The sequence below is a fragment of the Epinephelus fuscoguttatus genome, linkage group LG3, assembly GCF_011397635.1.
Source record: "Epinephelus fuscoguttatus linkage group LG3, E.fuscoguttatus.final_Chr_v1".
Taxonomy (NCBI): Eukaryota; Metazoa; Chordata; class Actinopteri; order Perciformes; family Serranidae; genus Epinephelus; species Epinephelus fuscoguttatus.
The window spans coordinates 25,574,835-25,588,477 of NC_064754.1; the positions used below are offsets into that span (position 1 = coordinate 25,574,835).

The window sequence follows — 13,643 nt, forward strand, 5'->3', positions numbered from 1 at the left end:
CTGAAATCCACCTACTGAAGCACAAAAGCTCCTTTATCCCAGCTATTTATTAGAGATCCTCAGATAAATGAACTCTTCCTCCTTCATTTGGAGCTCAGGCGCCTCAGCTCTATCCAGCCATTGATTAGAGATGTGTTCAATAATTCAAATAATAGCACTGGAGAAGAGCACGCAATTCGTCATCAGTCATGTCGTTTCGGTGTTAGGCAATGACCCTTGAAGGCATGCCAGCTAAATCATCCTATGACATTATGGATGGGGTCATTTGTAACTGTGTCATGCCATGATTACTACTTTGTTACAATGGATCCTTCTGACCTCAATGTGATTCAGTCAGTAAAGAGTTTTCTCATTATAAGCATAAACCTGAATGAATTCTCATAAGGGTTCCTGGCAGCAGGGTGATGAGAGGTCAGGAGTTTTACCCACAAGGTTTTTTAAGGTAAATGTGAGTAGTTTTGTTCCTGAAACTCTTACAAAAAGTTGAATTTTACAGTTGTGTGAAAGGAGTGGGCTATTCCTATGTCATGCAATGAAAACAGTTACAAAATGTCTTCTATGGCCTTAAAAATAACTCCGATGATGTCAGAGTGGTGTCATTAGGGCTGTTATTTGGACCGGATTTCAAGTTTTTAGCAGAAAGATTGTGTCACAAACTGTGGGTGGGGAGTTTGAAAGATGTGGGTGTTAGTAAAGCAGTTGTGAGGGGGGGCAGTGAGAATTATTGTCCAGCTGCATTATGGGAAATGTAAGATTTAGTGTTTTGGGCGTTTGACCCAAAAGATGGACAGATGGACAGCTCCCAAAAATTGAAGTTAAAACAACTGCCCCTGGTGGCTGTCTGCAGTATAGGTCACAGTTGACACCAGGCCAAACTAAAACCTCAAAGTTCATGTCAATGACACTTTTCCCAAAGATGGTTTCTGTCATTTTATGTAGTTTTTATCACACTAACATGTTTTCAAGCTTATTTTATTGGTGAGTGGTTTTAATTAGTTATTTGATGCTCTAAAAAGGAGGTTTGACATTGCAGTTGACAGCTTTGTTTGTCATGCTCATGATCCCGACTCTTGGTGTTTCTCAAGGGTCTTTTAGACTGAGAGTTTGCTTGCTTTGATCTGAATCAAAGTCGAGGTCAGAACACGCTCTTACCACAAAAGAACCACACCAGACCACCTCTTTAAGAAGGTCTCAGTCCGGTTGTTTTGGTGTGTACTCGAGTGTGATCACTGTTTTCACACCTGCCCAACAAACTACACTTTGGTGGCAAACAAACAGGGCAGGTATAAAAGCACCCCCTCAAAATCAAGGATGCTTCCCTGGTAGAACAGGTCTTCCAAGTTGGGTCCTACAGAGGCTAGGCAAGACTTCTTCCTAGCATTCAGGGAACACACATTGTAACAGGCTAGCAAGTGCCCAGGTGTCCATCATTAAGAGACCCCACCTTCAATTCCAGCAAATTCTGCACAAAGAATTGTGGGTACTTCATGCCCGCTGAGGATACACATATACATCCTTGAAAATTCTCTGGGGGAGGGTCTTAGGTCTTGGTGGAATTCTAAGGATCCTTGACATTGGAACAGTACTTTGGCAGGATTCGATTCGATAATGTAGCCTTTTTGAAATTCAGCCGTTTAAGGATCCTTCCTTGACTGTAAGAAACACCATCTGGTTCTAACATCATCAGTGCAAGATGGCAGTGGGCGTATTCGGGATATTTTGGCTTCATGTTTTTTGAGTGGGAATAAGTGGAGATGCAGCACCCATATTTGTATATACTCATGGGTTTGATTCAGTCTGGGAACTAAATGTCAGGACATCTGCAGCATTAGTTTTGATCACTTTATTTTAAAGAAACCTGTTTTTATATAAACACTAAATCGAATGACTGTAATGTGGATGGGGTGACCTGCATGCCAAGAACAAGATGGACACCCAACAGCTCTGTAGGTCAACAAAGATTTTAGCTTCTTTTGGTTAATTATTTTGGTTGTGCAGCTTAGCATTACTTGTGTAGTCGGGACTCAGATCTTACTTCCCCATATCAGATTATCAGCTGTTTTCCAGCAAAAATGTTTAGACAAACAAAATGCAAACTAGCAGAAATAGCAGAAAGATGCAGATAAAGACTTATTTTTTTCTTTTCAAATTCCAGTGAATATAGGTACTAGATTGCTTATGTGTCTCTGAGACCTTTATTGGGATTATGATGCTGTTCTGTGTCCGATGGATGTTACAGTAGGCAGGCATTTTTTGCTCACAGATCAGCCATAGCAACTTTACATAAGTCAATAGTTGGATTGTTTCCACCCCATTGTGGTCATTAAAGGGATAGTGCACCCAAAAATGAAAATTCAGCCATTATCTACTCACCCATATGCCGACGAAGGCCCTGATCAAGTTTTAGAGTCCCCACATCCCTTGCGGAGATCGGCGGGGGCAGCGGCTAGCACACCTAAAGGCTGACGGCACCCCAGACTAACGTCCAAGAACACAAAATTGAAACCACAAAATATCTCCAACATGCCCATCCATAGTGATCCAAGTGTCCTGAAGCCGCGACATAAGAAGTTGTTTCGAAAAACATCATATGAACTCTGTTTTTAGCCTCACTGTAGCCTGTAGCTCTGACTGCTTCTCTGTGCTCCGCATTCACGTGCGCACGCTCAGGGTGATCGGTGATGCACGGTCTCTGAAGAGCAGCAGTCTCGTCAGTACTGATGTCCAGATTCTCAAGTGCAGGCATTGCCAATTCCCAGACTGAGCAGCAAAGACTTTCCTCATCCGTTGGCATTGCTTTGCATTTGAAACAACTACACCACCAGGTTTCCAGTGCTCGACTCCAGTATTCTGCGGCTGGCTGAGGCTCATGAGCTGCAGCGGCTGCTTCGTCCAGTAGCCTGAGTTCCGTCCGTATACTCGGGCTCAAACAAATACGGCTCAACAAAGAAATGCTGTTCCTCCTCAATTTCAAAGTCTTCAGACATGTTGGGCTGTCCTTTGCTAAAAGACCGTAGTGCAAATGATCTTTTAGCTCTGTGGTTACTGTTGTCTCTCCCTGTGGTGCATGTGTCACGTGATGTAAACATGGGTAAGCAAAGCTCATGCTTTCGCTGGTCTCACGCAGGCGCGCACACGTGAGCGCGGAGCACAGAGGAGCAGTCAGAGCTACAGGCTACAGTGAGGCTAAAAACAGAGTTCATATGACATTTTTCGGAACACCTTTTTATGTCGGGGTTTCAGGACACTTGGATCACTATGGATGAGCAGTATGGAGATACTTTGTGGATTCAATTTTGTGTTCTTGGACGTTAGTCTGGGGTGCCGTTTGCCATTAGTTGTGCTAGCCCCGCCGATCTCCACAAGAGATGTGAGGACACTAAAACTTCACCAGGGTCTCCATCGGCATATGGGTGAGTAGATAATGGCTGAATTTTCATTTTTGGGTGCACTATCCCTTTAATACAGCTTCCAAATTAAATTGGAAAGACAAAGCCTGGAAATTTAATATTGTGAAATATGTTTACATAAATGAAAGAATTTGTTTCTTCAGTCACACAGACTGTCCTCCAAAGTCAGACTTACATACAATAGAAGAAGTAAGTAAACAGATGATTCCCCAAACATACGGTCATAAACTTTAGGAGATCTAGTGAGGGGTCATACAAGTGAAAAACTGCTGCAAATGAAAGACTTATCTTTGTTATGTGTTTGTAAATGTAATAGGTATCTAAAAGAGATTGTTATTAATCCTTGTTCTGCACCTCTGAGTTAGAGGGTTCAAGCATTTCTTTACCAGCCAATAGCTAGAATATGTATCGTCTCATATTTATCCATTTATCACACGCTCTTTTGAAAAATGTAATCAAAAACAGAACATGTTTAGCATTTTAAGTATGCTTTTATTTCCTCTGGAATTAGAAGTGACTATTAAGAGACAACAATAGCAACAAAAATCTCACTAAAAGGGTCATAAAATAGTTTTGTGTGGGAATGTGTCCATGCAAAGTGTTATGTTCTCTTAAAAAATGTGTTGTCTTGAAAAGCATGCGACCTAGAAAGTGGATGGCAGTGACTGATTCCAGCGCAGTAGCACCATTCATCTCAATTTCACCCAGTTAATAATTAATAACGTGTCGTGTGTATTCTGTTTTTTAAAGCTTTTTATGTAATTCCCACATACTATCATAGCTTAGCTTTTTATAGCATTTTAATATGTCAAATGAGATCACATTTATACAGTTATTTTTCATGTTAAATGTTCTTGGGTCACAATAATGATGCAGATTTGTTGATATAGAGAGTCTATTACATCATCATGCAGCTATTCTCCCCCCCAAAAAGCATGTATTTTTATAAGTCTTAGTTTTTTGTAATTATGATGACTATAAGGATGAGATCATTCTTGAACCTTAACACCAAGGTCACTACTCTCCCAGACCTCTCACACAGTATTTAAAACCATTACAGTGTCCACCACCATTGGAATTTGGAAGGATAAGCAGTAAATAAAGACCACAAAGGAATGTGAATTTAACTTTGATAAACTGGACCAGGTGCTAGTTTGATAAAGTCTGGGGTTTCCTTTTTTCCAGTTTGATCCAGATGCCCTTCTCTGGTCGCAGGATCAGCTCTCCCACTGGCCGCAGCTCTTCACGTTTCTGACAAGCTTCAATATTAAACTTGCGCAGAATGGATGCTAAGACCACCTTTTCTTCCATGAGTGCAAAGCGTTGACCTGAGGAGGATAACAGTTAAACACACAGCAGTCATTCTGGAGAAAGCTTCTCTGAGGAAAGCATGACAGACAGGTCTGGTAAACTGCATATCAACCCCGTCCTGTTCTTACCGATACAGTTGCGGAGTCCAGCGGAGAAGGGGAGGTAGGCATATGGAGGCCTTCCCACTGAATTCTCAGGCAGGAAGCGTTCAGGCCTGAACTCCTCAGGGTCAGGGAAGTATCGTGTGTCACGGTGGAGAGCGTAGGTAATGATGACGGCAGTGGCATCTTTGGGCACCTTGAAACCATCTACAGGTACAAAACAATCTTACTGTAGGAAAAAACTTGCAAAGCATGTTTTGTTTCACATACGATCATTATGAATTTTACTGCCTCAGCTTAAGCCAATTGGAATCATGGCAGAGAGATGAGAGCTGTACCAAGGAAAGCAGGGGGCAGTACAAAGATAAATCTAAGGTGTTAAAATTTGGGTCTTAATGTTGTAGTTTGAACATCATTCTTAGACTTTGAAAAGACTGTCTGATGCCCTCTCACATCTAAGGTCAATGTGAGCTTTTAGTCACAGACCATAAGATTTTCTTAATCTTTCAGGTTCACTATTTGCAAGACTACCAATAGATTCCTTTTGAGATTATTTCCCATTCTGCTGCTGGTGGAAAATGGATGCAAGGGAGTCAGCTGATAGATCACTGATTCCTTTCTGTGCAACCAATTGGAGAATCTCATTCAGGGAGCCCTATTTAAACTGCTCTGGCCTGCCTACTGTTGCTGCTTCCTCTGCAAGCCACTTTGCAAACCGCCTCCACCCCAGCTCCTCCTTTTCATGCTGTGTCTGACTTATCAATGTCATTTCTGTTTGTCATTGACGCTGCTCTGTTCTGTTCCTAGGGGAGGTCTTTTCTGCTGCTCTCCGTGCATGGAAGGGCAGAGAGTTTTGCTCTCTGCCTTAGGCTTTCCAGTTAGGCGCGTGGAAGGGCAGAGAGGTGTGCTCTCTCTGCCTTAGGCTTTGCTTTGAAGAGACTTTCTGCATAGGCCAAGGAATGACAGAGAGGCCCCAGAACAGAGCCATGCTGCCAAATGAAAATAAAGTTTTCTTTGACTCAAGTATTCCTGACTGAACTGTATATAAACATTTGAACAAACTTTACATTTCAGATTTTGTCACCTCATCTCGCTTTCAGCTTCTGTGCTATTTTAGTGAAATTAAACAACTCTTGTTCACTCCACAACTCCACCAGTTTTTCCTTCTTTTCCAGTACAAGAGAACCAAGACTTATTATGTCCTCTCCATGTTTACTGTCTTGGTTTGAGGCTATTCTCACACACTGTTTGCATATTTTCCAACAGAAAGTAATGCACAAAAATTTGTACATATCCCATGTAACGATGATTCAGTGATTTGTCCATTACCCATCTATTTCTGAAGTCTGTGATCACGTGATCAATGAGCTTATGGGAGTAAAGAAGGCAGAGGCAGGCTGGGGTGGTGGATGGGTAACAAAACACAGGACTTTCCCTGGGAGACTGGAGTTCAGAACCTTGTGCACTTTGAGTCATTTTAGTTTGTTTTCCTAAACCTAACCGCAGTAACTTTACTTGCCTAAATCTAACATCCATAACTTTAAATTTATTACATAACTTTACTCTTAGGACTTAACGTCATTCATGGGTACCAATTCGTAGGATATCGTATGAACCATTAATTTTATTAGAATGTCAAGACAAGAAAAGGGACTGGCTTAAGACGGCTTGAACTGATTTTTATGACCGCTTACTCTACCACACTCAAGTGATTTTATTCCGGTAGTGATGCCATATTTCAGGTGTCTTAGTTTCATCAATTCTCCCATAATTCTAATGACTCTATTTTACTCCCACACCAGCTCCTATACTTTACTCCTTTAGTAACTCCCCCACTTTTTAATCAAAGACTACCAATTTTTCTTGGCTTTCTATTACCAAACTCAACATGATCATCCATTGTAAAGCACCATTCGATCTTTTGCCACATAAACTGACTATTTGCCACATGCTGCAATCCATAGGGGCCTTGTGTTATAAATTTGATGAAACCATAAAAACTGTGGAAAAGACAGCTGCAATAACAACACACAATAAATGTTATGTGACAAAGGAACCTATTTTTCAAATGAAAATGACAGAGGAAGCCTGGCCTCCCCTGGCTTCTCATAAAAAATACCACTGCCTTGGGGGATTTGCACTCAGCAAATGAATGTTTCATTCTTGTGTCATCACTCATGTGTAACTCACTGATACGGCAGTCTTCACCGATGTTGCGGGCAAAGAAAGGCACAGAGGGATACAGTCGCAGGGACTCCTTGATCACGCACTCGAGGTATTTCAGCTTCTTCAGGTCGTCTGTGTTAACAGGCCGGTCAGATTCACCTTTGCACATTAAACAGGAAACACTGATAAAGTCCTCGGCGCTAAATGCAGATAGAACAGAGTGTGAACTACTTCTTAGGTCAGACAGTTGTTATTGAAATTGTGCTGCAGTTTCCTGCCGTTGCACTTGCTCTACTTTCATGTACTTGATGTATTATACTTATCTCTCCTTTTACAGCAGATAAGAGTTTTCTAGCATTGCATTGTTTAGGTGACACACCCCATGACTGTGCTGTGTTTATCTCTTTGAGAGAAAGAGTCAAGAGTCTTTACTGCAGTGGATTCTGTTGGCGTTGTTAGAAAACAGAAATCCTACCTAAATTAACAATGAAATAAACTGAACAAATTGATTATAAAACTGCAAGGTAATGTCAACCAAACAATAAATCTAAATTGAAAAAGAAAGATTGAATGTCACGAGGACAACTTTGGCACACACCTTGCATGTGTTATTACAACAAGGCTATCTAACTCACGTCATGGAAAACATGCATGGAGGCCATGGTGAATCCATGCAGCAGTGGATATAATTTGATTATTCTTTATGTATTTTGGCAAGGATTTTCACAGCTATTATTTCTGTGCAGGCTCCCCTCGACTTGTAAAGAACAAATGAATCTGAGCATAGATGAGTCAAAAGGCCTTTCGGGTAGGAAAACAAATGATGTCAGGAAAGCGAGAAGGCGTGCGGTGACGGGGGAGAGGGCATGTTGCTGTTACCAAACACCTCCTGAAGCTCTTGTTGAACTTTGCGGTGCACCTCAGGGTGGGAGCCCAGCAGATGTATGGCCCAGTTCATAGAGGCTGCTGTAGTATCATGTCCCTGTATAATGAAGGCAGTTAAATGCTGACAAACAACACATTATTTACAATTTTAGAGCTGTATTAAGTGATTTCTTTTCATCTCCCTTTTGGCCACTTGGGGACTAAGGGAAAAAGCTACAAACTGAACTAGGAAATATAAAGTTATCATATTTTAAATATGACCCCAATTCCAAAAAAAAGTTGGGATGATGTGTAAAACATCAACAAAAACAGAATGCAATGATTTGCAAATCTTTTTTGACTTATATTCAACAGAACACAGCACAGAAACAAGATGTTCAAACTAATAACTTTCATTGTTTTTTTTGTAAAATATACGCCTGTTCTGAAGTTGATGCCTGCAACACGTTTCAAAAAAGTTTAGACAGGGGCAACAATAGACTAAAAAAAAGCTGTGAAATGCTCAAAAAGCACCTGCTTGGAACATTCCATACGTAAACAGGTTAATTGGTAGTAAATGATAGTATCATAAAAAGGTATGAAAGGGACATCCTCAAAAGGCTCTGTTGTTCACAATCTGTGATGGTGACTACGTGAAAAAATACAGGGGCAAACACTGCAAGAGTTTAAGAACAATGTTTCTCAAAGTCCACTTGCAAGAATTAAGGAACTTCACCATCTATAGTCCATAATATCATGAAAAGATTCAGAGAATCTGGAGAAATCTCTGCATGTAAGGAACAAGGCTGAAAACCAATATTGAATGTCTGCACTGCATTAAAAACTGCTGTGACTGTATAAAGGATTTTACCGCATGGGCTCGGGAATACTTTGGAAAACCTTTGCCTGTAAATACAGTTTGTTGCTGCATCTACAAATGCAAGTTAAAGAATCTATCGTGCAAAACGCCACCAACCTCTCTGGGCCCAAGTACATCTGAGATGGACTGACAGACTGTGGTCTGACTAGTCCACATTTCAAAATGTTTTTGGAAGTCATCCAAAAGCCAGCATCTGTGATGGTATGAGGGTGTGATAATGCCCATGGCGTGGCTAAATTGATTATTTGTGAAAGCTGTATTAATGCTAAAAGATGGAGCAACATATGCTGCCATCCAGATGATGCCTTTTTTTTAGAGACTTTCCATCTTATCCTGCATGTGGTACAACAGCGTTGCTTCGTATAGTAAAAGAGGTACCAGACTGACCTGCCTGCAGTGCAGACCTATCTCACATTGAAAAGGTGTGGGGCATTATGAAGCACAAAGTGCAGCAATGGAGGCCCTGGATTGTTTAACAACTAATGTTGTATATCAAAAAAATTCACTTTGAAAACATAGACAGTTGTTGTGATTGAGAATAAGCGGATATTTTTAAAAGAATAACAAAGTTTATGAGTTTGAACATTAAATATCTTGTCTTTGGACCGTAATATAGGTCAAAAGGGATTTGCAAATCATTGCATTTTGTTTTTATTTATGTTTTAAACAGTGTCCCAACTTTTTTGGAATAGGGGTTGTAGTTAGCAAATGTTTCCCTGTTTACAGTTTACATTGAGCAGATATGAAACAATGTTAGTAGCGACTTTGTGATGGGTTTCTGACCCCCTAACAAATGTGAATTGAATGTGAATATGCAGGTAGTGTGAGAAGGAGAAAAATCAATAAAAGTGAGTTATATTTCTAACCACCAACCCTAAACATGAAGGTGTCCACTTCCTCCTGAATGTCTTGATGACTCATCCCGTTGCCGTCTTCATCTGTGGTCTTCAAGAGCATGTCCAGAAATGCTCGTCTTTTCTTTGGGCCCGCGTCAGAGTCGCTGTCTGATTCAGTATTGGAAATGTTCTCTGCCCTTTCATGTATCACCTGAGATAAAACGGAGGTCAAGGTTAACGCTGAGTGTTTATCTCTTTTGTGTGGATTCTGCTTTGTGCTCAGCATCCATGGATTTTCGAACCATTGACGTCGTCACTCACTTTGTACGTAAAGGAGTGCAGGATCTTGAGTGTCTTGTCATGTTCTCGGCCCGTACCAAAAAAGTAGTACACGAAGTCAGGCCAAAACCAAGGTGTCCTCTGTCTGTGGCTGATAATGTCACTCATTCTAAAGACAAAGTTAGGAAGAAGACAAAAACATGTCATAACTGAACAGATAATTGTTCACTTATTATTTGGGTGACAGAAAAGAAAATGAGAAGAACTCACTTGTACACGCACTTCACATACTCTGAGTCAGAATTACTCTGGGCATAAATTTTCTTTCCCATTGCAGTTTCTGAAAAGATATCATTTGTTGGACACCTTTCTTATTGTATACAGAAAGTCAGCATCTGTTATGTATGTTAGGCTCATCCATATATGCACACATTCACATTACCGTACACTTACCACAGATAATGTCCAGGGCACACAGCGTAATATAACTGAAGCAGTCGAACGGACCCTTCCCTGCCTGCTTCTCCAGCTTCTCCACCAGTATCTCTGACTGCTCATTCATCACTTCCAAGAAGTCTGTCAGGATGGAGAAGTGGAAGGTGGGAGTCAGCATCTTCCGCCGCTGACGCCATTTACTCCCAGTGCTGATCAAAAGAATAAGACATCGAAGAGGATTAGAGGGTAAAGGTGTGGTCAGACCAAACATGAAGTGAATTTTCACCTTGCGTACTTCCTCGAATACGGCAGCTGGAGTGTGTTTTGGAGTCTTTCGCAACCTGTGAATATTTGTCCTTAACACCCAATGGGAGTGCGCCTTAACAATTGTGCTAACTAACCAGGGAAAGCAGCTAATGATAAAATTAGCGCTAACTTGGTTCATAGTAAAGTAAAGTAAACTTTTTTGTTCTTTCTGTGTGGTCTACAGTACTGACATTGAGTAGCAGAGTTTCAGGTGACCACTGACGATAAGACGAGACGGCGACAACAGTTTGTCCTCCATTTCTAATTCTGTGTAACGTCAGGAAAATCTCAATGCTGATCGGCTTTTGCGATATAGCCTCATTTCAGTTTAAACATTTCAACTTAGCGGACACATGTATTCATGTCTGTTTGTATCTTTGCATTAGGGTAACCAGATCCAAACAAGCCAAATGTGGGATAAAGAGTATGTTTTGTGGGGCAATGTGGGACATGTTACCAATGCTGAAAGGTAGTCTAAAATGTTGATATTATGTCTGAAATTTGGCATTTGCCCAGGGTAAAATTTAAAAATATCTGTGGAAATTTTGAAAAAACAAACAAACAAACAAAAAACACTGATTATCATCTTAGTTATTCAGTTATACGTAGTTTCCCATTCTTGTTGTAGCTGCATTTCCTTTCCCTTGTAGTAGTTTCAAACTTATTCTGCCTAACTCTGCATAGTTTATGACTTTGTCAAATTCACCACATTAGGTAGCGTAGCAAAGACATCGAAAGCCACTCTGTGATAACACACTTCCCTGCTTTTTCACAGCCACTGGATAAAAGCCAGATCTTTGAAGGGCATCTGTCCTGTAGTGGTTTGACCTTTGAAAACTGGAACCCGTGAAATTGTGGGGCATCGTTTCAGTATGTGAGATGTGGGACAAGGGATTGAAATGCTATGCAGCTGGTCACCCTAGTTTGCACTGACTTTGTATGTAAGTAGGGCTAAAAAATAAGGCCGACACAGAAGTGATTAAAAAACTGCAGTTCATTGAATGGCCACTTGAGGCCGACACCAGATGCCAGTCAATCCCCATAGACCTCCATGTTAAAATGCCCAACTTTACAGCAGATATAAACGTGTTTACAGCCAAGTAAGCAAAAGAAATAGAAAAAAAACAGCTTTGGTCTCCATAGCTAATTTCATAACATTTTCATTTTAATGTCATTTAAATTTATAAAAGCTTAAAGTTATGCATAATTAGGGGTGCAGCTGCATTGAGTGACAGACTGTCTGCGAGGCATCAGCACAGTCTTGAGTCAGCTCCACTCTCTCATCTAAATATGCTCACTACTGGCTCCAAAAATCTAAGATGGTGACAGCCAAAATACTGAACTCCAGGCCTCATAACAGTAGTCCACACACCCATGGATGATGCCACGGTGGCTGTGTCCATTATTATATTTAGTCTAGTTGCCTGAGTTTATGCTTATTCTTGCCGTTTTCATCTTTTTCTGAGAATCACTGACAGACTTTTAATATTGCGCATGAGAGCAACAGGTAAATACCTAGTAAGAAGGCCAGTTCCAAGCCAAGGGTGGAGGAAATTGTATGACATGCTTTTCTCCATGTGAACAGCATTGGTCACAATTGTCTAAAAATGACAAGAAATAAAGAAAGAGTTAGAGGAAATAAACAAACAGGAAAGCAGAACTCTGGAATGGTGAGGAGCAACACTTAGTTAGCAGTCACAGTGACAGTAAGTTGTTTCAAATGCATGAAAACCCTTCTATAGTTTGGTGTTATAGCTTATATCTGTACAAACACTTTGTAACAGCTTCACATATCATCATGAATCAAAATGATAATACTTACTCCTATTCATGTTACTGAGAGAACTTGCATCAACGGCATATTTTCAGTATTAGGCATGTTACATTACACAAGTTGCACCGACTGAATGAATACTTGGTGGTGTTTTCAGCTGGTGTACCTCAACAGTTTCAGCATGAAACAGAACCACAAATGGGACAGGTCCAACCCAGAGTGTAAACAGCGGTGCATCTCGGAACTCACGCGTAAAATCCTCAATCTGATGAAAGAAATCTGAAACAAATGCAAAAAAATCTATGTAAACAGTAATGAAGCATTAGGTAGGCAATCAGAAAATAATTTTTCAGCCTAAGTGGCCTCTTGCAGCAGCGTGTTGATCGCTTTCTTACCTCCTGCATTGGTTTTGAACTGCAGTGCATTTCCAATAAAGGGATACGTCCCTTCTGCCTGTGGGACAGGCTTCAACATAAACCATTTGTGCAGGTAACTGCTGAGCAGCTTGTAGGTGATGTAAGTCAGAGCTGCTATGAAGATGCTGATTCCAAGCAAGGGCGTCGAGTAACCACCGAGTAAAACTGCCATCTTTCTGCTGTGTGTGCACAGCTTGTGTGTTTTTAAAGGCAGCAGCAGACTGTCTTCCTGTGACTGAACGGGACTTTTGCCCCTCCGTTTTCTGCAGACAACCCACTGACAGCGTACTGGGTGAAAGGTGGGAGCACTGTATTTATTGTCAGTTATTGCTCTTGGGCATTGTATAGATTGCTATGAAAGAGAAGATTCACTGGATGTGGGTAAACATGAATTTAAAATGTGAAAAAGAAAACAACAGATTAAGCCAGTAAAAGCTGGCACAACTTATTATGGGATGTTAATTATTAACTTATAAAATTGACATGGCCTAACCATGGCCTCTGGTAACTGTCAACACTGTGTTATGTATCATCTGACCTATTTGGTTAATAAGTAACAGCCTTATCCTAGTGCCAGGTATGCTTTATATATATATATATATATATATATATATATAGTACAGGCCAAAAGTTTGGACACGCCTTCTCATTCAATGCGTTTTCTTTATTTTCATGACTATTTACATTGTAGATTCTCACTGAAGGCATCAAAACTATGAATGAACACATGTGGAGTTATGTACTTAACAAAAAAGGTGAAATAACTGAAAACATGTTTTATATTCTAGTTTCTTCAAAATAGCCACCCTTTGCTCTGATTACTGCTTTGCACACTCTTGGCATTCTCTCCATGAGCTTCAAGAGG

General features: G+C 40.6%; 1 protein-coding gene across 1 annotated transcript; it reads right to left on the minus strand.

Moving 5' to 3' along the window:
* Window positions 1-3,881: 3,881 nt before the first annotated feature.
* On the minus strand, window positions 3,882-13,080 carry LOC125886063 (cytochrome P450 4V2). The gene is made up of 11 exons (XM_049572004.1): window positions 12,758-13,080; window positions 12,529-12,641; window positions 12,104-12,189; window positions 10,301-10,491; window positions 10,118-10,187; window positions 9,890-10,016; window positions 9,606-9,779; window positions 7,868-7,970; window positions 7,013-7,147; window positions 4,850-5,029; window positions 3,882-4,738 (listed from the first exon to the last, which is right to left on the minus strand). Exons 1-11 carry the CDS (start codon window positions 12,948-12,950, stop codon window positions 4,560-4,562), a joined length of 1,551 nt encoding a protein of 516 aa, XP_049427961.1. The 5' UTR covers window positions 12,951-13,080; the 3' UTR covers window positions 3,882-4,559.
* Window positions 13,081-13,643: the final 563 nt, after the last annotated feature.